Genomic DNA, 25,249 nt, shown 5'->3' on the forward strand with positions numbered 1-25,249 from the left:
TCTTTGATGTGAGCGTCGCCTGATTTCTCAGCAGAAGATTCTCAGACGTGAATGTTGCTTGAATGTTTTGTTGAAACTATTTACTGTACATGAGTTTTCGTCAGTAGCAGAGAAGCGTTGAACACCACTGTCTAAATGCCCCCCTTGTTTCTTCAAACATGCTGTACACGTAACTATATAATACAATGCCATCATCTCTTCATACGTCTCTCACAGCCCCACTACTTCCTATCCAGCCTCCCCGTACTCTTCTCATTTCGCATCATGACTAGCCTTGGGCACCATACTCTCGCTTTCACTAACAGGTTTCTGGCTCTTGACCTGGTCCCTTGCCTTGTTCGCCCTCTCGGTATCACTGTCGCCCTTTGGCTTCTGCTTGCTCTTCTCCTTCTCCTTCTCGCTGTCCAGGCTGCTCATGTCGCCCCTTGCGTCGTTTACGGGGTTGTGTTTGGCGTTTGGCTTGTATTCTTCAGGGACTAGGCTGTTTTCTGGTGTGTGGGGTTTCGAGTTGCGTTCACCAGAGAACTTTCCCTTGGCTGAGGCGGCGTGGTCGTTGGTGGAGGGTTGTAATGAGGAGTCTTGTTGCGCGCTGGAGGCGTTGGATGGGTTTTCGGGCGAGGCGGTCATGTCGTCTTCGTCGTCGGCGTCGGCATCTAGCTCTGAGCCGTAGACTTCGGGGTATTCGCGGAAACAGTTTTGCATGTCCCTGAGTTTCGTCAGCTACTTGTTCAAACGTAAACTGCGCAGGCCTGTTACGGCTCTGCTGTCTAGTGTGGACGTACTTGAACTTATCGATGCAGTCCATGCCCTTGGGCTCCTCGGTGGAGTACACGAAGCAGCTGAACGCCGCCTTGAACTGCTCACCACAAGGGCCATGAGCCATGCCTCCTAGACATGGGCAATCCCAATTGATCTCGCCTGTTTCCGGGTTGAATGCGCCCTGTTGGTCTGCCTCTTCCTCGAGTCCTTCTATGTTACTTTGGCCATCTTCTGAAGGCTTCGTATTCTGTTGTGTGTGCTCAGCCTCTTTTTGCTTCTGAGCCTCGAGTTGTGCCTGTACTGCTTGTCGTCGCTTGCGCTCTTCGGAGATGGATTCGATGGTGGGGAGGTGCTCGGATTCAACTTCGGTTTCTGGGAGGGGTTGGACAAGTTCTGAGGCAGGATCAGCTACTCTGGTTCAATTCGTCCGTCCATTGACACCTGAACATACGTCTCGGCTCCTCTGCGAAAACATCCGTGGTGTTATAATAGTATATTATTGCTCCTGCAACACCCAGCCTAGCAACCAAGCTCTTGAAACTTCTCGACTTTTGTGATGGTGGTGCGGTGCTCAAGTACCGCCTGGCCGGCGCGACAGACCGTAGTGGCGCGGCTCGCAGCGCTGGACGCGCAATTAACCGTGGGGCTGCACGGAACATGATGCTAAAAGATGTGAAACGGGAAAGAGATGCAAAGAGAGAGACGTGGCGGATGTCAACGGTACACGGAAGTGTCGTCACTACGTAAAAGTTATGGGACCTGCATTTCTAAGCGGAAGGAGCAGGGATCTGCGTGGCTGGAGATCTCGGATCACGTGGTGGAACTTCCGAGAATTCTGGGCATCGTCTCAAGTGTATCCGATATGGTAATAAGAACGCAGTCGCAAACTCCTCAAAAGTTCATGCGTAATCTGAATCAATTTTGTGTGGTCAAGATGGTGTTTGAACGGGTATATTGAACGTTGACCTCATATATACAGAAGTGGACTCATGAAGGCATCTCGCCTCAAGACCGAAACCGAGTAGAGAACCCCTTGCTTGCTGTATGGTACCGCGGAAAAGATGAAGACAACATAGCCAAATCAGTACAGTCCAGATGATCAAGATTTCAGCATGATTCCGTCGTACGAGGTGCTATTGAAGTGGAGTGCAAATTCGAACAAAGCGATCAGGCAGCACGTCTATTTCGGTGGGTTGCGCTTGAAGAAGTATCTGTTGCGAATGTTAGCACATATGCCACCAGAGCAGTTCCTGCTGGGACAACATACTGGCTGACGTAGTAGTCGCCAACGCCGAACAATCCAATGACAGCAGCCCAGGCCGCGACGACCTTGCCGGTCAGCTCGCCGCGGGCATACTGCCTGTATGCGCCAAATCCAACGATGCCACCAACAACGGCAAGACCAACTGCGTTGCTCAGCACGACCGGGTTGTCGGCGTTCTTCTTCATCTTGTCCTTAGCTGCCTCCTTCTTTGCTGCAGCGCGGTCCTTGATGTGCTTGGCTTCTTCCTTGATTTCCTCTTCACGCTCCATGCGCTCGGCTTGCGTGTCAGTCTTGACGGATTGCGACTCGTAGTCCGAGGGGACCGAGGAGATGTGCGGGCTGTCTACGTCGACAAGGGAGTGTACGCTGTCGTCGGAAGCGTGCTCGATCTCAGGTTGGGCGGGGGCGCGACTGCAATGCTACGTCAGAACAACTCTAGCAGCTTCATGCCTCAGAACACAGGTCTTGTATTTAGACCAAGATGCCACACAGGGTGCCGTCATGCATCGTCAAAGCTGACGTCGGAGGGGTGAACTCCATCCAAATGAACGGGGTGACTTACGCCTGTCTTCAAGTTAGCATTGGCACACATTGCAAGCGCTCTTCAATAACTCACCTCCTCGGGGCTCTGCTTGGGGCCCTTGGCGGCCATCTCTGCGTAAGACATGATGTATGAGGGGTAGTGGTGGTTGGATGAAGAAGTGGAAAAAGTGCTGTCGCAAGGGTTGATGTGAGGTTTGCAGATCAGTCGATGGGTACCGGGAAGCTGCGAAGTCAATGGGCGATCGTGTGAGACCGGAAACAGGCTCCCTCACATGCTTGCTCGCTTAGTGGGCGGTGACCGACGTCATCCTGAGCGCGTTAGCGGCGACGTAGCGAAAGCGCCAAGCATAGGAACAGCACATCTATGTGGAGCATCGCAACATGTGAATGATCTGGACCGGATGCATACAAGAACAACAGTCTCAAGAATTCATTATATATCGCCGACTTCGCTTAGATGACCAAGCAGAAAAGCCCCAAGGGTATAAACACAAACTCATCGTAGCCATCGATACATGCCTCACGGACCTCGATACAGATAGGATCCCAAACTGTGTGCAGATTCGTATGATACACGAAGACAAGGACAAACAAGCTCTTGGAGATCGGGCCCGTAACGCCCGCTGTAGATACACATGTTGAAAAATGGAAACGATATAACAGAAGTTTTGGGCACCTTCGATTGCCCTTGCGAGATCTTGTGAGCGTTGCGCTCGCTTTATTCATCACCGAATACTGTTTTGTAGTTTTCCAGGAGCGCTTGCACGGCGACACGCTGCTGTTGCACGTCGGTAAGTTCGCGCTGGATGTCCATAGGCCGCATGATGGTTGGCGCAAAAACGACAGCGACATTGAGTGGTGTCATCTATGCACGTGTTAGTCATGATTAACATTGTATATCTATTGTGTGTGCTTACCAAATTGTCACTGGCGTGCTGTATGACCCGCGACAGATGAAACACGAGGAATTGCAAGGTATCACGATGAGCCTTGGGAATTTCGTTCACAGCGGCAGACAAAGCTCTAGACTGAGCAGTCGGCTCTTCAAGTTCTGTACAATTATTAGCACTTGATCTGTCGTCTGATGGTATAAACTTACGGCCAGCTTCCAGGAACTGATCATAGACATCGTATGTGATCAGCGGCACAGGGAGCCTGCGGAAGTAGTTCTTCAACGCAGAAGTGACGGAGTGAATATCGAGATCTGGGTCCGAGATGTCGTGCTCGGTGTCTGTCTCGAAGCCACTGCGCACTTGGTTCACCTGAGAGGTACCGCCGCTTTTACGGTAGATACCTTCCACGTCCATGCCGCGAAGCTCGACCTCTTCGATACATCTGCTGACGATGCGTGGAATCATCTGCCGTTCAAACTCGCATCGTGCTGTCAGGTCAGACCCGAATAGCACGGTACTGGCGTCGGCGGCAGCCAGATTAGTGGTGCTGTTGTTGATGTTCTGCATGGGCCTAAAGCCTTGGGGCGGGCCGCCTGGTCTAACGTTGCCAGGCTTTCCACCGAACCAGCCTCGCGGGGTTCCTTGGTCCATGGTATCCCGGCTTTTGATGGAACTCGACATGGACATGGCTGCAATGTCGGGCCCAGAGTGCACAGAGCCGTAAGGAGTGCCAATGACCTTGACGTTGTAGTCCTCCTGTTTCTGCTCTGAACCGAATGCTCCCTTGAAGCCCTTGGTGACGTTCTTTGTGATGGCTTGCCCGCCCTTCTTCCAGGTAGAGAATTTGGTGGGTTTTCCGGTCTTCCTAATGTTAACGACTTGCGGCTGCGCGACGGTCGCCTCGCCATCGTCGAGATTGGCATAGGAGTGATCATGCGGTATTACTGGTGCATCCACGGATACTTCGGACTTGCCGCCCTTGTGCTGCGCGTTGTATATGCCAAGGCCATTCGCAGCAACATCAAGGTTCTGTCCACTCTTCTTGTTGTTCTTGAGGTTGGTCTGGATGTTGTCTACCAGATCCCTGTTCATGGCGGAAAGTCTAGTGTTAGCGGCCGTGAGCGATTCGTACTCTTGGAAACCCTTGTCTTTCATCTGAATGAGGTTCGAGATCTCTTCCGTCAACTCCGATCTCTTCGTGATCAGGTCCTCTATTTGATTCCCCAGATTGTCTTTGAGCTTCTGCAACGAGTTTGCAAAGTCTTTGAGAATGTCTGACTTGAGCTGACCGATCTCAACGTTGCCCTGGCCGCTCTTAGCGTGCTTGAGGTGTTCAGTCATGATTTCAAGCTCGCGGATCACCATCTCACGTTGCGTATCCAAGACAGCCATGGTGTTTCGCTTCTCTCGCAGCACCGTGTTTGCCTGTCTGATGTCGGCCGCACTATGCATTGATTCTTGTAGGCCGTTCTTCTCGGCCTCCAGCTCAGCGATCCGCTGCTGGGCGCGGCGCAGCTCGTTACGCAGGTTGACGCCTTCCTCTTTAGTGTCGGGCGAGGCAACTGTCGGGCTGCTAATGTCGATGGAGCCGTTCGTAGGCCATTTCTTGTGACCTCGTGATGTGACTGAACCACGATCACTGAAACTACGCCCATGCTTGGACACAGCGTTCGAAACTCTCCTGAACACCCCGTTGTCTTTTTCATCTCTTCCATCCTGGCTTCCGAGCAAACGCGCGAAATCCTCATCCATGGAGAAATCGCCCTGAGCGCTGTATCGAGGAAGGCCACCAGCTCCATATGCATCTCGGGATGCTTCGCTTTGGGCGCTGCTAATGGAATCGCTCGTCTTGTGTTGCTGAATGGCAGGTGGTTGTGGGGGTGCGCGTGGAGATGTGAACGTGTCGGTCGAGGGCGGGGCTGGCCGTCCACCTGAACGTGCGGGGAGAACTGGAGGGTCCGATGGTGTCTTAGAGGCTGGCGAATCCGAAGGACTGAGTATGCCAAGTCCGGCGTTGAGGTTCGCGCTGGCTGTGTTGGTAGATGATGTTCGCTCTGGATGGCTTAGAGTCGGTGTGGTGGGTGATGGGGCCCTCTCGTTTCGTGAGATTGGGGCTGAAGGCTTGAGGGTCGAAGCCTTGAGCGAATCACCACGCGCAGGTCTTTCTAGCGGAAGATTGGAGCCGAACGACGATTCTGAGGTCTGCGGTGAATCTTGCGAGCCAAGTGGTGGTGAGCTAGTGAAGGTTGGCTCGATGAGGGGACGACTCAGCCGCGCAGACATGATGTCGTTCTTGGAAGAAGACGGCTGCTGCTGTTGCTGTTGCTGCGGTTGCGGGGATGGCGTCTCGTCGGAGTCCTTGCGTTTGGCCTCCGCCTTCTTGTTCTTGGGTACATCCTGTAGTTTGAAGGGTTCTGGGCCTGAAGGGGCGGGAGAAGCGTGCTGACTCCTTGACCGAGGCTCAGCGGCAGGAGATTCGTTGGACATGTCCTTCTTCTTCCTAAGTGTCTCGACCAGTGTATCCGAAGGCTGCCTTCCTTTCTCTTGGAAGGCAATGTGCGGGCTCTGTGTTTGCGTCTGGCGTCTCTCTTTGGAGGCTTCTCGAGAGCCATTCTCCTTCAGCTTCTCGCGATGGTCGCCAGTGGGTCTACTGAAGTAATCGCGCCCGCTCTTGCTGTCACCGCTTCCGGTCGGTTTGGCTCCCAGTGTTCGGTCATTGAATCTACTGATGGGTCGGCCGAGCGGGGATGGGCCGGGCGCAGGGTTGGGATCGAGAGCGAAGGGGAGGAGGATGCCGTCGTCGCCGTTGTCTACCAGCTCTGAACGCGCGCTGTCCTTGTTGTATGTTGTTGCTGGAAGTGTAGTATTGTCTGTGGTTGTGGCTAGGTTAGCGATGCGTGAGCATGATGTAGACCATGTGGAATTCATACCCCTTCGTGCAGCTTCTCCAATGGGTGAGGCATCGCGCCTGAAGTTCGAAGAAGAATCGCCCCGTCGCGGCTGAGGAGGTCTGGGGGATACGTCGGTCGTGGTGGGCTCCGAGAAGATGTCGGATGGTGTATCCAGGTCTGGGGTGAAGGTGGACTGGGACTGCTCGTGGGGAGGCAGAGCAGGCAGCGATTTGTCCACCTTGGGCGCCACTGAGGGCGGCTTTTTGGATTTCTTGCGCCGTCGAGCCATGAGCGACTCATGACACGACATGCAGAAGATACCCTGCGAAGTGCGGGCATAGCGCAGGTTCTCGATCTTGCGCTTGCAATTCCTACACCGGAAGCAGTTGGCACAGAAGGCCTGGTCACCAGTCAAGATGGCCAGATCCTCGATCTTGTTGCCGCAGTGGTTGCAGCTATATGTACAGTTGTTGCATATCAGAGAGCCGTCGCCGAGCAGCAGCAGGTTCGCATCCGAGTCGAGGAGGGTGCCGCACGTGTTGCAGCGGAAGCAGTCGATATGCCATCGGTTTCCGGCTAGGCAATGTTAGCATGTACATCCTCGGCAGGTGGCTGGCATGGGCGGTGGGAGGAAGGCGCGATGGTAGTTGTGGTGTTGGCTCAGCGGGGAAGCATACCGAGCTCGAAGGCCTTGCCTTCCTCGAGGATCTAGACTGCTATGAGCGATTGCAGGCAGGGAGTTGTGGTAGCAGCGGCTCATACCTCTCCGCATCCCTTGCACGGATACACGACCTCGTCGTCGATCGGAGACTCTGGATAGCCGGTCGGGCTCTCCATGGCGGGCTAGAAATGTGCGTGTCGGTGAAGGAGCAGGAGCAATGCTGGCGGGCAGCGCGAGGGCGGGCGTGCAGTCGGCGCCGGAGCCGTGTCGTGCTCGGAGGGACAATTGGCAGCTGGCAGGGCGTGGGCGTGTTCAGTGGTTCGTCGTCTGGGCGATCCCCAAAGTTGCTAGCACCAGACTACAGCGCAACTATAGTGCAGACTACAGTGCAAGGCGAGAGAGGGCGTGGGTGCCAACGGCGCAAAAGCAAAGGCGACGACCAGCAGCGGCGTCGGTGCACTGGCGAACGGCTTCTGTGCGCGACGAGGGCCCAGGGCAGTTAGGTTGGTCGACGAGACAGGCGCACCTCGCAGCGGCGTCGTGGTGGTGTGGAGGTGCAGAGCCAATGGGCGGGCTAGTGCCTGGTCAGGGTCTGGAAAGATACGCGGCAGACAAATCCATGCGGCGGCCACGACCAGGGGACCGCGGGCGATGTAAAGAGTGAAAGCCTAATCCAGCCTCTGCGCGTGTCCTCTGGCCCCTAGCTGGACTTTTGATAGACTTTTGATAGACTTGCTAAGCGCCTCTGCCACGGCTGCCAGCATGTGCCGCACATGGGAACACAACCGTGGAATTCCAAACACTCGCACGGCGCAGGCCCAAGGTGGTCAGCTTTCGAGACCGGGCTGCGACTCCAGCTCCACCGCGCTATTACGACGTCTGCAGAGGCCCTGCCAAGCACACGCCATCGCAGATCGTGCGCTCCAGGGCCCCTTCCTCTGACAACGGCCCGTTCACTGCACAACTGACCACCCTAGGGCTATCATTTGTAAACGCCGGCACGCGTGAATCGCCTCTTGATTCAGGTAGTCTCCTTGTACCAGTCCTCAGCCCAGCTCACACTGCGCATGGCGCATATAGCTCTGAACCTCCTGTCTTTCTGACCACATCCAAGACGCCATGTGGTCATCACCCGCATCACGAGCTCAATTAATAATACCGCTTCTCCCGCACTAATTGGAACTCATCCCTCGATCCTCCCAATACTCAAAATAGCTGACGCAATCTGAGCCCTTTCCCCTGAAGCGCCTCCATCAGCACATGCCCGTCATCTGCGCTGCACACATGTCTAGCATTAGATCATGCAGGAACGCGGCCGCTTTCTTGACCTACCAATACATTAACAATTCGCAGCCAGACAAATATTCGCACAGCTTACAATATCATCCGCTCGTTTCAGAGTCCAATGCCGGGTCAGCGCACCATCCTATCGGAAAGTGCGGTCGCCCTCGAGAGATTGAAGGACGCGTTCATTCCCCGCAAAACACCCGTGTCTCTATTTCGAACACGCTCGACGTCCAGACGCTAGTTAGGCCCTATCATACCGCCTGTGCTCACCAGAACCAATGTTGCACAGGAACCACGCCATCAACATCTCGTTTGTTGGACTCCTGAGCATTTCCACTCAGCCGATCCTCGCGTGCATCCATCGCCGAGGTACCTAACTACTTTGCATCATCCTATACACGTCGGCAAATACTTACCAATCGGCATTTGCTCCCCTCGGAATCCTTCTGCCACGATCCTGAAACAAACGGGAATAACGAGGCGCACACAGACACGTTTCATCGATCCGAACCACCCTGCTGATCTGCCCGCCTCGAGAGTCAGCGCCCAACCGCGATTCGCGCTCGACCATTAACAACGCCTCTTCTACCCGTACGAGGCATACTTCCAGACAACACCAGGTACCACGTATCACGCATCCGAAGACAGTTGCCGCACATCTGTCTCATCAACGCCTGTCGCAACACCAAGGCTGTTTGACATGTGTCGTCGTGCCACCTAAACAGCTTTACCTCGGATGCTTGTACCGTCCGCTGCGGTCCGCCACTACGTTTGATCACCACCTGAAAATTCAGGCAACCAGGCTCTGCCTTGCCTCTGTGTTGACTCGAGTTCGGCTGCCGCTGCCCGTCTCAACCTTATCTTCATCGCTGAGCGGGTCTCGATCAACCTTATTGAGTCAGTATCATAGTACCCTACCTCTGGTACACGATTAAGTTTACCAGCCCGTTCGGCAGCATGGGTTACCATATGACTGGTTCCAGAGAACTTATCGATTTGTTAACTTTGATATCGTGATATACTAAGGTTCGTCAAAAGTCCGAAGCAAGTCTGAGACTGAAATAGATATACTTCCAGATCCCCTGCAGTATCAACTCCTACTGCACGATCATCATACCTTTGCGCGTACGCTGCTGTATTGTCACATTATCAAAGAGTGCCACTAGGAACAGCTGTGAAAGTATCATGTTGTGGTGGCGCCTTCCAAACAGAACGTCGTAATGCCAAGCATCTCGTCTTGAGCAACACCAACACTAACAGACAGGAACGACAACCTTGGAAGTCTCGCAACATTAGCCGGTGCTTTCATCGAATCACGCTCTCTCGTGGTGATATTTCATTTACACGAGCATGCGTGGTCCTCAATTTTCCCGTCTGGTGGGTCGGTCCTTCTTGTTAATGATGTATTACTGCGCAGAGCTGCGTCCCAATTAGGACTACTAATGCAGGACCCTGTCACCACATACCGTTCTCACGAATAAAATACTCCGCGGTGCTGAACACATGGGTCCGGACGCGGTACAGTACAGTGGGTCCTGCTGTATTCAAGCACTTCATATGCAGACAGCAAGAGCTACCCCGCCCCAACGGATGACTGAGGATATTCGTGGACGAGGTGGCGGGGCACGTTGGAATATTTAAACCTCTCCTCTAACCTGCCCCTCCTCTTTTCTTTTTCCTACAACAGTCTAACTGTCTTTGCAAAGCTCAAGTTATTCAGTATCCGTACTCATCCACTGCTTCAAGGTACTCAAGAGCAATGGCTAACCCCCATGCAGATACTCGTCACGACCAAGTATGGCAGCCACGATGCAGAACATGTTCCGCACGTGGGCGTTGTCCTCAAGTCACATAGGTACTTTTACAGCTAAGTATACTGCATGAACCGGTGTTCGTTTCCAGCAGTGTCTGTCTCCCACACTGTCGTAGTTCTTCTACTCCAGTGTGGTAGTTGGGCCCTGCTGGATTCGTTCTGAGATTATACGGTTTCGAACTTGATCAGGATAATACCTGCGAAAAGGATCATGCTCTGCTCTGTCTCTCCCTGCGTGGAACAGACTTAACAATTCGCAGATTTCGACCCTTGAACCCCTTTCAACATGTCTCCCCCCGCTGCCATTTTCGAAACTCCCGTTGCAAGCAACGACATGGGCATCAAGAAGGACCTCGCTGTCAAGGCTGCCTTCAACAGCCAGGCCAAGACCGTCGCTGAGCTCGAGAACAAGTGGGAGAAGTTCACCTTTGCCCCTATCCGCGAGTCGCAGGTATCTCGTGCCATGACCCGCCGCTACTTCAACGACCTTGACACCTACGCTGAGTCGGACATTGTCATCGTCGGTGCAGGCTCTTGCGGTCTGTCTGCCGCTTACACGCTCGCCACCAAGCGTCCTGACCTCAAGATTGCCATCGTCGAAGCTGGCGTTGCTCCCGGTGGTGGTGCCTGGCTCGGTGGCCAGCTCTTCAGCGCCATGGTCATGCGCAAGCCTGCGGAGCTTTTCTTGAACGAGATCGGCGTCCCCTACGAGGACGAAGGTGACTTCGTCGTTGTCAAGCATGCCGCGCTCTTCACGTCCACCTTGTTGTCCAAGGTCCTGCAGTTCCCCAACGTCAAGCTGTTCAACGCGACGGCTGTGGAGGACCTCATCACCCGTCCGGCTCCTACCTCCAGCGATCCCAACGCCGTCCGCATCGCTGGTGTTGTCACCAACTGGACTCTCGTCTCCATGCACCACGATGGTACGCTGCAGTCTTGCTTGCTTTTTCTCGGCTCTTACTAATTGTTTACAGACCAGTCTTGCATGGACCCGAACACCATCAATGCACCTCTTGTCATCTCAACCACCGGCCACGACGGCCCATTCGGCGCTTTCTCCGTCAAGCGCCTCGTGTCTATGCAGCAGATTGAGAAGCTCGGTGGCATGCGCGGCCTCGACATGCGCACCGCCGAAGATGCCATTGTCAAGCGCACCCGCGAGGTTGTGCCTGGTCTGATCGTTGGCGGCATGGAACTCAGCGAGGTTGATGGCGCCAACCGCATGGGACCTACCTTTGGCGCTATGGCTCTCAGCGGTGTCAAGGCAGCTGAGGAGGCCGTCGGTGTCTGGGATGAAAGGAACGCTCAGAACAAGGACGCTTAGATGGCATGATTGGCTTCGTCGGACAAAGAGAAGGCTGTCATTACCTAAATCCGTAAAGATCATCTGTACAATGAAATAAATCGCTCGCTCATTATCTGTTGTTGTTTTGACTCGGCTCCTCTCAAAACGTTAATGCTCTTGTTCTAGTGCAGCCCGCGCATCCGGCGCAACGGCCTATCACTTTGTCATGGCTGGCCCCGCTTGAGTGATTTACGGTGGTGTTGTCGCGCTTTATGACGTGGCAAAGAAGGAAGTTTCGGGCAGGCCATCTGATGTACAATGTGACGTGAAGATCAAAGCAGCCTTGCCATTGGAATAAGCGACACGTCCTGACCAGCTGTTCGCATTCATCTGGAAGCTTCGAGGGTGGATCGCCGTGCGCCCCTGGGGTAGCGGCAGTGCGGCATGTAAAGCGCACGGTTGCTCGGACACTGGTCTAGCGTGAACGGGGATGGCTGCCCGCCGTAAACAACTCTCATAACATATACAAACCACCCCGCCTCTACCGCTGCCGGATTATTTTGCGACAAAGGGCCAATTTGCGCCCACGATGGAGAAAGAGACGTCGGACCTGCTCAAGGCACTCCAGAAGCCGTCGACCGATGTCCAGTCGCGCCTGGCCCTGTTCAGCACGCTCAAGTCGAGCATCAAGCACAACCGGGTCCCTGAAAGTTGTCAGGCTCCTATCTTCGAGTGCATCCGCATCGCCTGCACCGCCGCCACCTCGGCCGCGCTCGTGTCCACGGGCTTCTCGACGCTGAGCCACTTCATCAAGCGCCTGCAACTGCAGAAGGAGACGTCGATTCTTACGTCACAGTCGCCCATACTATGTTCCATCCTCGCCGACAAGTTGGGCGATGGGCGCGAAAGCCACCGCAGCGCCGCCTCGCAGATTCTGGCCGACCTGCACTACCTGTGCTCCATGGAAATTGACGCGCTGATACACGATGCCATCAAGAGCACAAACCCGCGCGCCAAAGAATCCGCCATGTTGTGGGTGGTCAAGGTTGGTCCCCCGTAGCGCATCGGGCAGGCGCGAAAATGTTCTAACGCTTGGGTGACGACAGATGAACAAGAGCGAAGGGCTCCCTTTCAAGAGCTACTCCAACCAGCTCGTGGCAAACTGCGAAGACGCGGATCCCGCCGTGCGCGACACGGCGAAGAAGGCGGTTGTGGAGCTCTTTGGGTACGTCCATTGGCGGATATGCTGCACCATGGTAGCAACTGACATCACGACAGACACGCTCCGGAACACGCCAAAGCCAACCTTAAGAAGCAGCTCGTGGCCCTGAATGTCCGGAAAGCCATTGCCACCTACATCACCTCCCACCTCGACGACGACGCCATGGCTAAGAGCGTGGATGTCGCGCCTGCCCAACCACCCGCCCCCGTCGCCCGACCCATCGTATCCAAACGCGCCCAGACGCTGCAACCCGACGTCGGCTTGGCAGAGAGCTTTGCGGATGAGCAGCCTCCCCCGGTCGAGGTTGTCGTCATGGACCCCATACACATCTACACACAGCGCGAGCTCGACGACGTCTTCCGCGACATGGCGCCCTGCTACGAAGGCAAGGAGAGCGAGGGCAATTGGCTGGCCAGAGATAAGAACTGCACAAAGTTGAGACGTATACTCAAGGGCAACGCGCCCCATGAGTTTCACGCCACTTTTATCGCCGGCATCAAATCGCTCCTAGACGGCATCCTCAAAGTCGCCAACTCGCTCCGAACAACCATGTCCACCAACGGCTGCCTGCTGGTTCAGGAGCTTGCAAAGACACTCGGCTCTGCGATCGACCCCTGGGTTGAGATTCTTCTGCAATCCTTCATCAAGATGTGTGGTGCTACGAAGAACATCGCAGCGCAGAACGGAGCCGTTACAGTAGACACCATTTTCCAGAGCGTGTCGTACAACAGTCGCGTATTGCAGCACGTAGCCATGGCCTCACAAGACAAGAACGTGCAACCCCGAACCCACTCTGCGACCTGGGCAAAGACCCTGATCAAGAGGCACACCTCGCATATCGAACACTCAGGAGGGCTGGAGACATTGGACACCTTGATCCGGAGGGGTGTCACTGACGCCAACCCCAAGGTGCGAGAGGCATACCGAAGCGCCTACTGGACGTACGCTTTAGTATGGCCTCAGAGGGCGGAGAAGTAAGTTTGACTACGTGGAGGCATCATCAGTTACTAACATAGCTTTCAGGATGTTTGATACGCTCGACAAGCGAGAGAAGACAGCGCTCGAGAAGGACCCAAACAACCCGAACGGCTCAGCCCCCTCGTCCACGACAAGCGCAGCTTCGTTTTCGAAATCAATAGGCCCGGGTGCCTCGCGGAGTGCCCTGAAGGAGAAGATAGCTGAACAGAGGAGAGCAAAGCTAGCGGCCGCGAAGGGTGTACCCGAACGCCCCAACTCTGCTGCCGCTAGTTATACACCAGTGCCAACATCGCAATCGGCCAAGTCTTTGGGCGCGAGAACAACGTCGAACCTTTCCACGGCTTCTTCGGGTCCGGCGCGACCACCCTCTGCCATGTCCGGAGAGTCAACGAAGTCAGCGCTGAAGAACTCCACAGGTACCGGCTCCTTGATGTCAGGCACAGTCCGCCGTCCGGTCCGCCGACCAGAGTTGAACCGACCAGCGACCGCGGATCCGTATGCTGTCCGACGACCAGGAAAGAGCACGCCCAACATGACCCCGGAGAAGACACCTGCTCCAACGGCGACCAAGAAGCCTGCCGTACCGAAGAGCAGCTCAAGGCCGCGTGCGCAAACCCAGAACAGCCCACAAGTCAGTCCGGCGCGACCCAAATCAAGGATTGGCCAACCCATTGCCCATGGCAAGTCTCCTAGTGCGAGCTCTCGTCGCGAGAGCCCGGCTGTGAGCCCAGCAAAAGAGGAGGACCTATCGATGGTGAAGCCTTGGGTTCGATCACAAAGCCAGCATGACGCAGGTACCATACCATTTCGACAAAGGAATGGTCTGGGTGGAAGTGTAGCGGGAGACGATGAGGCTGTGGATGTGGGAGATGAAGACAACTTTACCATGGTCATTCCTAACCTTGCGAAACCAACAACACAATCCACACATGACACGCCAACGAAGCCGAGAAAGTCCATCGGTCGACTGCCAATACCCAGCCCTCGTGCTGCAGCGCTAAGAAGTCCAAAGTCTATGGGGCACCTAGACAGCGCTAGCCTACGGTCTTCGACACGCAGCCCACGCCTGAGGTCACCAGATCGACCAAGCACTCGCGGTACCGACGCCGGAGACGAAGTGCAAGTGTTTGAGGATCCATTTGTTGGCGAGGAGCACACACGTGTCGAGAATGGATCAGAAAAGCCGGTCCTCGAGGAGCTTCCCATCAACGAGAAGAGCAACGAGCGCCGCCAAAGTACTGGAAGCATGACAAGCGATGTCATGATGGGTAACGATAACGAAGAGCGCCCTCGCGGTCACCACAAGACGAACAGCACAGGAAGTGTCCTGCACACGCAAAGCTACGAGACAAACGATGCTGAAGTGCTGAAGAACCGACAGCTGCTCACAAGCGGCATCAAAAAGATTGAAGGACGCACAGTCGAAGCCCACATGTTCCGCCGCATGCAGGACATGGTCAAGTCGAACCAAGAAATCTGGGGACCGAATGACGAGAACTTTGGCAGGCTATTACTGGCATGTCTGGATTTCCTTGAGGCACCCGTCCACGAGTTGAAGGCGCCTCAGATGAAAGCTGTCAATCTAAAGGTGCAGGCTCTAGCAACAATTCGCGCGTTGCTGTCCCTCTACCGCAAGGAGACTTCAAAGTACTACTCTCGCGTTCTTCGCACGATCCTGCAAACAAAGGCACAGTACGAAAGCACATCACACATTGCCATTGACCTCGAAGCGACCGCAGACGAAATCGTCAAGTACGGCCAGACTCTAGACTGCCTTAACACCGTCCTCGCGATGATTGAGGACACGCCCGCATCCACTCCAACATCCTCGCCAAACTCCAAGTCTTCGGTCTCATCCCAACCAGGCCAAGCGTCAACCCGTTCCACGACCATGGCTTTGACCACCCTCGCATCCCTCGTGCAGATGAGCGGCGCCAAGAACGTCACACTGTCCGCCGAACAGACTGCGCGTCTAGGCAGACTAGCCGTACGCTGCATGGACGACCAAGACGCCGACGTGCGCAAAGCAGACATTGAGTTCTGCATCGCCCTCCACGAACGCATCAACGGCTCCGACGGCGCAAAGGAAGACGGCGGCTTTTGGAAAGCTGTTGCCGGCGCGAGGGAACAGCACTTGAACCTCTTGACATACTACCTTGCCAAGAAGGCTAAGGCCTAGGTGGCTGTCCTTCCTTTGCGATTGAAGCGTTTGGCTTGATTGAGCCTGCACATTCAGCGCTCTGTATTAGCATTTGGAATGTCTCGTTTGTTGGAACTGATTGGTGGTTAGGAACATTGGCATCTCCTATGTCACTCATTCATCTTGGTCTGGCGTTTGACCTTTTGTGGCTTTTGTTTTCCTTGAAGGCGTTTTGAGAAAAGCGGGATCGCTCCGGTAGTCAGTCACTTTTCATCAACGTCTTGATTCGTTACTTTCTAGCCTTGTTCTTTGTGGGGCAGTAGGGTCTAGGGCTGGGAATTGGTAGTCGAGATATGTAATTCTATGCAACTTTTTTCTTCTTCCTGAATGTATGTTTTTGCTTGGTTGGGTGATGCTCAGTCGTGTTGATGTAACACGAACAGACGCCTTGGGCGAAGGTCGCAGCTGGTATCAGGCTGTGGACAATGGATATACGGGTGCGTAATATGCTGGAAAGTTGGGGGTTGAACAATAGTGCCACAACTACTGCGTCTACTCCAGCCCGTTTTGACCTCGTTACTTGAGTATGCAGGCTAGAACAACAGTGTGTAGCTTTGGCGTGCGGGCTTATGTCATGCGCGGGTGGCTTGACAGTAAATTGATCCTCAGATTCTTTGCACTGCTCTTTTGTGGAACACGATGCAACATTTTAAAGCACGAGGCCTATTTTAGCCGTAGGAATATTCGTCAGGCTCGAGCGCGATAGCCAAAATAAGTCGATGGCATCACTTGGGCAGCGCCTGCCACCCCGATTTCTGAGGCTAGCGCATGACGCGTACCTGGGTACCCACTTCGGACGCGTCGAGCTCACTTGGGCAGGGACGCGCCGTTTCCCTCATCACCAGCAACGCACAACCAGATTTCAGCCTTGACGAGCCGGGAGATACAGCATTCTTTACCGTGATAGCTTGCTACATCGGTGCCGCTTCAAGGATCGCGACGCCTTGATAATGCCCGCAGTTGGAACGCATCCAAGACACCAGCTCCAACGGAATTGATGTACGCTCAGACGCAGGGTTGACCCGTATATCAATCATCAAGTCTTTACGGCATGATGGAGATGGCTCAACTTCGTGGTCTCGTGCTCGATGTAGGCGCCAGTAACGCTAACGTCATTCTCTGGACGGTACGTGCCTAGGCCCTCCAGCGGTGCGTACTTCTCGCACAAGTACAACATGTCGTTGTAAGCTCTGGATTTCGTCAGCTCGATTCTACACTACACCAGATGAATACTCACGTGGCTCTCGAAATACTACCCGGATGGCCTGCAGAATCGTTCAGATATATATGGATACTGTATAGTCGATTTCGATCGTCCCACTCATCTACAGGCTCGGACGGCTCGATATGGCGCTGATACAATCGCATGTATATCGGAGAATTGAAGTGACAGGCCCAAGACGCTCTCCAGGTGCCGAACTCCATCTCGTTATGGGCATAAAAACACCCGGGGTCGAACAGGATCGTGTCGCCAGTTTGCATGTCGATGCCAACATTCTGTTCCCACAAATCACCGTGGATCAACACTGGCTCGATATTTCGACCATCCGACTGGAGAGCACCTAGGAGTCTTGGAATAACGACAGCGATTACCTGCTTGCAGGCAGCATCAAACTCTGGCCAATGACCGTTGGTCTCGTTGTCATATTTGATCACATCGTTGAGCAGATTGGTAAAACACGCCGTCCAGGTCTTCTCCCATTTTGTCGTCCGGACGAACTTGCCGCACACTGTTGGCACGTGGAATCCAAACATGCCAGTCGGAGATTTCCCTTCGATGTGCATTTTGGCAACTCTCTCCACAAGGCTTGCCGGTTCTGGGGCTGGCACGAGGTCCATGTCGTGGTGGTCCCCAATGAAGAAATAAACCTGGGTGCTACCATCTAGATACTTTCCCCATCCTGTCGCTCGAGGAACCAGACCTGGGACTATCTTATTGATAGCGCATGCAGATTCGTACTCGCCTTCGACAAGAGCCTTTGAGCCCTGGCCAGTGGCGCACTGTGTGTTGAAACGATATGTCAGCAAGTACAAACACCCTCTACTCTACCACGACATACTTTGAGGAAGTAGCTCTTTGAGCTTTGGTCCGGAAGTATCACGTCAATCTTTGCTGTCTTCGTCCAGGCAGAAACACCGCAAGGCTCTGCAGATACGATCCTGGTACCAACAGGCATAGCTAACCCGTAGTGCTTAGTGTACGAAATCTGACGTCGGGGTTGCAGGAATGCCTACCTCTGGTCACAGCCCGGTGAATGCGAAACGTCCCTCCTATTTCGGTTTCCCATTCTAATGGATTCATCATGGCGGATATGAAAGACTAGCACGCGACTACGCGTAGGGGACCCGCACTTATGATATGTCGGCTCTCGAATAGCAGAGGGAACAGCTGATGGAAGCCTTGTATGCGGGTACGTTATCTTCTGCTTACGTTGGATGCTGAGATGGTGGCACGGGAGCAGCTTCGGTGTTCACCGCACGCAAGATGATTCGCGGGTCGGCAGCCACGAGCGGGACGTCGCTCCCGCCCTTGATACTCATCGATGTATCCGCCTCCCTTCCAAATATCCGAGTGACGCCACATTGCAGGCATCCATTAGATGGACCCCAGGACTGCGCCCTAATTGACAGGGCTGCACGACTATGATTAGCTGGGTTGGCACTCCCAGACGAACGAACACTACCCCGCATGCAGCCCCCAACTTGAACGGCGACTAAGATTCATGCCACACACGACCGGTCAGGATTATGAGGCTTAGATGTCGCCACGCAATCAAAGTATCTCTAGGCACGGCTGTCGCGTATCCAAAGATGGTCGAGCAACCGTTCGCGAGAACCTTTGCCCAGGATGGTAAGTGCTATTGAACGAGTATCCAGATCGCACTCTTAATAATCGTATAGTTCTCGAAGCCCTTCAAGTTCCGTAATCTGGGTGGGAGAAGCCGGCGGAGAGAATCAGGCGTTGTCGACCCGTTGCTCCTGCCAGACCAGGAAGATGATGTTCGATCCTCGACAACTCCTTCGCCGTCCCAGATGTCCGCGTCCCCAACTCACATGGCTTTGACTGGCGGCCAAGACCCTGGAGCTTTAGGATTGAACGTGGTATACACGCCAGACAATGGACATAAAGCCGACATCGTCTTTATCCATGGGCTTGGTGGCAGTAGCCGTATGACCTGGTCGAAGCACAAAAGCCCTGGACTCTTCTGGCCCTTGACCTTCCTGCCACTCGAGCCGGATATCTGCCTAGCGAGAATTCTGAGTTTTGGCTACGATGCCGATTTCACGAATGGCAGTAATGCTACTAACGTGATACTGGACTTCGCCAAAACTCTACTGTACAATCTCAAATATTACACAGATGTACAAGGCGAAAATCTGAATATGGGCCAAGTGAGGTCACCTTTCCATACAACGTGGCCTTTTCTAAAGCGCATTTTAGGTACCTTTGCTCTTCGTAGTTCACAGCATGGGTGGGCTCATCGTGAAAGAGGTAACACCATCCATCGATCTGGGCGTACCTGACTAACATTATACAGGCCTATATGCAAGGTCAAAACGATCCAGAGTACGAGAACATTGTCAAAGCCATTTCAGCAATCATTTTCCTCTCCACCCCACATCGGGGCACCAATTTGGCCAATGTGCTCAACCGAATATTACAGTCGACTCCTGTAACGAATTCCAAGCCTTTCATTTCTGAGCTGACGCGGAATTCGTCTACGTTGCAGAAGCTGAATGAACAGTTTCGTCACATTGCACCAAAGCTGAAGATCGTTTCATTCTACGAGACACAACCGACTTCGATCGGTTTGAAAAGTGCGCGAGTGGTAAGTGAACCACTGACACTATACATAATTTTAGCTTCATTGCTAACATGCGAAGATGGTGCTAGAAAGAGATTCGTCGCTGCTCGGATATCCTGGAGAGACATCCAACCCTCTGAACGCAGACCACCACGGTGTCTGCAAGTATGAGAGCCCTCACGACCCGAACTATATCACAGTGAGGAACGTTCTCAAATCACTCGTGAGCAAGTCAATATCGAAGAGTCAATCTGGAAGCCAGAGCGCACCGAGAAGGAGACGATCAAGGGATCTCAAAGCCATATTAGCTATCGCCGAGTTCCCCAACACCGACTACATCTTCTTCCGGGACCAATGGGTGCAGGGGACTAACCAATGGATTCATGGAGAACAACGCTTCGTGGATTGGCTTAATCCTCACATATCCTCTCATCAAATACTTTGGCTGAAGGGGGCCGCGGCACGAGGAAAGTCGGTTTTAAGTTCGTTCATCATCAACAGCCTGATCGAGCGCGATTTCTGCTGTCAATACTTCTTTGTGCGGTTCGCAGATAGAAGAAAGCGCACTCTGAGCTTTCTCCTACGCTCAATCGCCTATCAGATTGCGCAACAGTTACCTGAATTTCTGCAAAAGGTAGCGGAGGTTGAAAGCGAAGCCGTCGACTTTGAGGCTGCAAACCCGAGGACGATCTGGGATCGGATATTCAGGTCCATATTGTTCAAGCTCAGTCCTGGGAAAACACTTTACTGGGTCATCGATGGCCTTGACGAAGCTGATAATCCCAAAGCCCTGATAGACCTGCTCTCTGACATTGCTGGTTCTGCGACACCTATCCGAGCCCTTTTGGTTAGTCGCGACACTACAGAGATAGCTGCTGGTCTAGAGCATACACCAAACACAGTCTTTCAAGAGACGATCACCATCGAGGGCCATGTGGATGACTTACGTTGCTACATTGACCGGGAACTCATCTTGCCTGGTAGTAAGGGCTTCAGGGATGACATCATACAGCGTATCTTGCATGAAGCGCAGGACAACTTTCTTGTAAGTTTGATATCCAGTACCATGCTATGATTTTGCTAACCTCTCAGTGGGTACGACTTGCTGTAGAGAAGATCAACTCGTGTCATACGCACTCCGCCGTCGAGCAAGCTTTTCACGAGTTTCCCCGCGGAATGGAAGCAATCTACGACCGGATGGCTGTTACCATCGCCGGGCACCAGTCATCTGCTGACACCGCTCTAGCGTCAGCCGTTCTTCAGTGTGTCACATGTGCATTCCGCGCCCTCACAATAGAGGAGCTCTTGCAGGCATTAGAAGGTGACGCACATGAGTTCCTAGACATTCAAGATTCCATCAAGAATGTCTGTAGCGGGTTTGTGGTCATTGACAATGATGGCAACGTCGCGATGATTCATGAAACGGCTCGAGAGTATCTACTTGGCGCCGACCGCCGACCTTTCCAAGTAGATCGACGTCAGGCACATGAGCAGTTATTCTTAAGCTGCATGCGATATCTCATGTCTAGCGGCCTTCGATCAAAACTTAATCATGGCATAACAGATTTTGCAAGCTACAGCTCGAACTGGTGGTCATCCCATTTGGCAGCAGTGCCAGCCGGCAGTGAAGCCGTGGCTAGTGTCATAAACAAATTCCTGACAGGCCATTATGTACTGACGTGGATACATATCCTAGCAACTGAACTTCGACTTCGCATACTCATTCAGGCGTCGAAGAATTTGCTCGGCTATGTCAACAAGAGGAAATCCCAGCTTCCAGCCAGCATCGGAAAGAGGGACGTTGTGGAACTGGAGCAGGCCGAAGCCTGGGCAGTGGACTTCGTCAAAATCATTGGCAAGTTTGGCGCCATCCTGCGACGCAACCCCCCTACGATACACAAAACCATTGCTCTTTTCTGTCCGCATAACTCAGCTATCTATCAGCAGTTTGGTAGAACAGAGCAAAGGAGTCTGATGGTTTCCGGGATTTCGACACAGACATGGGACGACTCTCTCGCAAGATTGTCATTCGGCTTTGGTACCTATGCCTCCTTTATATCTACTGCGGGAAATTATGTCGCTGTACTGGCCGCCTCGGGAAAAGCGTCTTTGTTCGACACCTCCCTCTTTGAGGAGACAGCGACGAGTCCCATCAGACACGGTGAACGTACATACATGATGAAGCTGAACTCTTCCGGGACATTGCTCGTCACATACGGCTACAATACTACGAAGGTCTGGGTAATCTCTACGGGAGACTGCATAGCGACAGTGGCGAACCCAGCGACAAGATCGCGTCCACTTGTCATCGCCTTTGTAAACAACAACAGAACGTTGTTAGTTGGGTCAGACGATAAGCAGTTACGTTCACTTGAGATCAACGAGCCATCGCCGACTTGGAATCTTGTCGCGACATTTGAGGAAGAGGAACTCAAAGGCCACTTCTTGAATGCCGCAAGCTACATGGCACTTAGCGATGACGGCAGTTTGATAGCAATTGCATACCGTGGTCATCCGCTATCCGCGTGGGAAGTGGAAGGCCCTTATCACGTTGGCCACTGCTGGCGTGCCCGGAAAGAAGTTGCAAGAGGTGAAGTCGCTGCAGCAAAGTGGCTGGCGCATTCTCCGCAAGTCCTGGGACTATACAATGACGGATTCGTCTTTCGGTGGGATCCATATGGAGGTGAGCCCGAAGAGATCTTCACAGGCGCTTCAACACTCACTGTTAGCGGAGACGGAAACCTATTCGCAACAGGTGATGTACGGGGTGCGATCAAGATATATACCACCAACACCTTTCACCTAATGTACCAACTTGCATCTCAAGACGCCATCCTCGGCTTGGCGTTTAGCGCTGATCACAGACGCATCTACGACGTGCGAGGCTACTACGGAAACACATGGGAACCTGCAGCATTGGTGCGATATGCGGAGAGTGCAATAAAAGGAACGGATACTGAAGGCGAGTCGGAAAGCTCGTCGCATGAGTCAATAACGCCTGTCCATACATCCCGCAGGATAGATGCAATCACCGTACTCGCAGCTTCACCAAACGGCCAGTACTACTGCTACGGGACTGAAAGCGGCCGCGTAATGCTATGCAACACCAAAGAAGTCGAGGCGACAGAACTGCATACCTCCAAAGGCTTTTTGAGCATCGAACAGGCGGCATGGAGTGACGATGGCCGTTACATATGTTTTGCCGACTCGGGCAAGAAGGTTTTCGTCATGGTTATGAGCAGGGATGCATCAGGCAATGGCGGTGTTGCGCAACATCAATTCGAAGTGTCACTCAAATCCCTCACGGATGGTTCTATACAGCAGCTCCTGTTCCAGCCAGACTCGAGCCATCTGTTCGTAGCTACGTCAGCCACGCTCTGCACGATCTCACTCGAGTCAGCCTCGGTAGTGCGTTCAATACCCGCGCCCGAACATGACCGCAGGTGGATCGCACATCCTCAAGGCCCAGCGCTGATTCTTGGCTTCGGTCAAAACTCAGTCGTAATGCTATCATGGGACTTGAACGATTGTGGCACGTATCGTATCGAGAGATCACTTGAACCAGATACCTCAGCCCTATCAGATCAAGAAGCTGCGGCAAGGACCATGGAGCGCATATTAATTACGTCGGACAAGCAACACATCCTCGTTCAGATGTCGCGAAGCAACAAGTCCAAGCTAAAAGAGTTCCTCTACTTCACGGCGTCATCCCTTTCGACAAGTGCGAGCGTCGACACTCAACCAAGAGAAGCCAGCGATCCTCGACAGACAGTCGTTCCCATAATACTCCCAGAAGAAATGGCTTCTCAAATCGGTTTAGCACTGTCTTTCCTCAAACGTGATCGATTACTCTTCCTGTCACGGAATTTCTCCATCTGTTCCTGGGAAATTCCGTCGGAAGCTAGACTCGCCGGACCATCACAGGTCACGCATCAACAAACCCATGAGAAGAAAGGATTCAGCGAGATGTTTGCATTACCAGCAGACTGGGTTAGTAAAGACTGTCTCGAGTTATGTATGATTTGGCTTCAAGAAAGATCTCTTTTGTGCCCGCGGAACGGAGAGGTCGCAGTGGTGAGATGCTCAAGCTTCAGTTGAGCATATACGGTTGGTTGTGTAATTGGCCCTACGGACTACATAGATGCTTCTGTCGCCATGCAGTTCCTTTGTGGTAATCAACGAGAAACAAGCATTGAGCAAGCAGGCATAATCCGCCCATGAAGGTGAATGTTCCACCTACGCCCATCGAGTTTATCATCGGTTGGAGAAACGAGACTGTGACTGCTGCTAAGGCGCAGCGGACTATATTACTAGAAGCCTGTGCGACTACCGGCGCTCGATTGTTTTTGTCTACGAGGAGCGTGTTGTAGATCTGCGCGGTCTTCAGCTCTCAGGCTCCGTATGGAGGATTCTTAGAAAGAAACTGACACTGAAGTCGAGCTGCATACAGAACCCTGTTATAAACTGCAGGACGAGTGATATGGCCATTGGCTTCAGTGTTTGAGCATCGGTACAACTAGCGCTCGGGGTTATGACACACCTTTTGGTAATGCAACACCCACCCGTAGGTTACAATAGACGCAACAGTCATGAACATGGGTATCCAGATGACCTGCAGCCGAGCTTTCTCGACAGAAAAGCTGTCCAAGTCGTCTCCAGCGACCTTATCCGTGGACAAGTCTTGCGTGGTTCGCGCTTTGCGCCAAGCTCGATTTAGAAGCCGGCCAGACACTAAAGTTGATGCAGCTCCGCCGACACCAAAGGGAAGGTAGATGAGTCCGGCTTGAAGCTGATTCAGATGATATACGTCGACGAATAAGGTGGATAGTGAAGCATTGATGCAGGTGTGTACAACGTAAAGCAGTCCGCACGCTAAAATAATAATCGCGTTGTCTAAACGTCGAAGTAGCATGAGTGACTTTAGTGGGTTAGGCATACGCCAAGTTCGCGCAAGCTCAGCTTCGCTAGCATCCCAATGACGCATGATGAGCGGAGGTGGCAGCAGAGGCTTCGTCGGTCGAATTGATCCATTACCCACATTGTTTCGCGAAGTCTCCGGTAGGCACAGTAACATAGTTGCGAGGCAAGATCCCGATACGATGCACAGGAACCAAAAGATCCAAGGCCATCCAGCGACCAACGTGAGGCTACCGCCAAGTACTGGTCCAATGCTAGGTGCTGTTGTCACACTGGCGACTATGAGCATTTCTGTCTCTTAATATCAGGAGGTCAGACGAACGCGAAGGATACCAATGCAGCGAAAGAGCCTCTTTCCGCGGGCGACGCAATGTCAACGACAACACCGTATGCTACCGAGAACGTGCCTAGCAGCGGTAAGAAGCAGACTCAACGACTGCGATAACACATACCCGAAATAGCCAAAGCCTGCAACGCGCGCAGAGCAAGAAGCGCTGGATATGTTTTCGACAAAGCGATAGCAAGATTCGCGATGAAATACACTGTCAGGGTAACAGCATATACTGGCCGCCGTCCAAGTATCTCTGCGGCGTCAGCCACCAACATTGGAGATAAAGTGGCGACCGCCATGTACGTCGTCACGGTCAAGTCGATTTTGTTGACAGACACCCCTAGTTCTTTTGATAGCGTGGGAATGGCTGGGAAGTAAATGAAACTGCTCAACGTGGAG

The 25,249-nt window shown here is 53.3% G+C and overlaps 7 protein-coding genes across 7 annotated transcripts; 3 read left to right on the top strand and 4 right to left on the bottom strand.

Annotated features, from left to right (window-relative positions):
- Nucleotides 1-252: 252 nt before the first annotated feature.
- J4E85_010357 (uncharacterized protein) lies at nucleotides 253-1,418 on the bottom strand (the record flags this gene model as incomplete). The annotated part of the gene is made up of 3 exons (XM_051474567.1): nucleotides 253-706; nucleotides 783-1,152; nucleotides 1,211-1,418. The coding sequence occupies 3 exons, from the start codon at nucleotides 1,416-1,418 to the stop codon at nucleotides 253-255; spliced, it is 1,032 nt and encodes a 343-aa protein (XP_051321757.1).
- A 521-nt stretch (nucleotides 1,419-1,939) lies between these two features.
- J4E85_010358 (uncharacterized protein) lies at nucleotides 1,940-2,690 on the bottom strand (the record flags this gene model as incomplete). Its single annotated transcript, XM_051474568.1, has 3 exons — nucleotides 1,940-1,970; nucleotides 2,027-2,442; nucleotides 2,640-2,690. 3 exons carry the CDS (start codon nucleotides 2,688-2,690, stop codon nucleotides 1,940-1,942), a joined length of 498 nt encoding a protein of 165 aa, XP_051321758.1.
- Nucleotides 2,691-3,284: 594 nt separating this feature from the next.
- On the bottom strand, nucleotides 3,285-7,187 carry J4E85_010359 (uncharacterized protein; the record flags this gene model as incomplete). The annotated part of the gene is made up of 6 exons (XM_051474569.1): nucleotides 3,285-3,431; nucleotides 3,484-3,617; nucleotides 3,666-6,329; nucleotides 6,390-6,926; nucleotides 7,028-7,058; nucleotides 7,113-7,187. The coding sequence occupies 6 exons, from the start codon at nucleotides 7,185-7,187 to the stop codon at nucleotides 3,285-3,287; spliced, it is 3,588 nt and encodes a 1,195-aa protein (XP_051321759.1).
- Nucleotides 7,188-10,397: 3,210 nt separating this feature from the next.
- On the top strand, nucleotides 10,398-11,435 carry J4E85_010360 (uncharacterized protein; the record flags this gene model as incomplete). Its single annotated transcript, XM_051474570.1, has 2 exons — nucleotides 10,398-11,034; nucleotides 11,086-11,435. 2 exons carry the CDS (start codon nucleotides 10,398-10,400, stop codon nucleotides 11,433-11,435), a joined length of 987 nt encoding a protein of 328 aa, XP_051321760.1.
- Nucleotides 11,436-11,985: 550 nt separating this feature from the next.
- On the top strand, nucleotides 11,986-15,775 carry STU1 (suppressor of tub2 mutation; the record flags this gene model as incomplete). Its single annotated transcript, XM_051474571.1, has 4 exons — nucleotides 11,986-12,441; nucleotides 12,503-12,621; nucleotides 12,675-13,592; nucleotides 13,642-15,775. 4 exons carry the CDS (start codon nucleotides 11,986-11,988, stop codon nucleotides 15,773-15,775), a joined length of 3,627 nt encoding a protein of 1,208 aa, XP_051321761.1.
- Nucleotides 15,776-16,832: 1,057 nt separating this feature from the next.
- On the bottom strand, nucleotides 16,833-17,635 carry J4E85_010362 (uncharacterized protein; the record flags this gene model as incomplete). Its single annotated transcript, XM_051474572.1, has 2 exons — nucleotides 16,833-16,986; nucleotides 17,034-17,635. 2 exons carry the CDS (start codon nucleotides 17,633-17,635, stop codon nucleotides 16,833-16,835), a joined length of 756 nt encoding a protein of 251 aa, XP_051321762.1.
- A 1,009-nt stretch (nucleotides 17,636-18,644) lies between these two features.
- J4E85_010363 (uncharacterized protein) lies at nucleotides 18,645-23,700 on the top strand (the record flags this gene model as incomplete). Its single annotated transcript, XM_051474573.1, has 5 exons — nucleotides 18,645-18,647; nucleotides 18,698-19,189; nucleotides 19,336-19,626; nucleotides 19,682-20,647; nucleotides 20,695-23,700. 5 exons carry the CDS (start codon nucleotides 18,645-18,647, stop codon nucleotides 23,698-23,700), a joined length of 4,758 nt encoding a protein of 1,585 aa, XP_051321763.1.
- Between the last annotated feature and the right edge of the window lie 1,549 nt (nucleotides 23,701-25,249).

The sequence above is a fragment of the Alternaria conjuncta genome, assembly GCF_024043145.1.
Source record: "Alternaria conjuncta strain BMP 0040 chromosome Unknown scaffold_22, whole genome shotgun sequence".
NCBI classification, from domain to species: Eukaryota; Fungi; Ascomycota; class Dothideomycetes; order Pleosporales; family Pleosporaceae; genus Alternaria; species Alternaria conjuncta.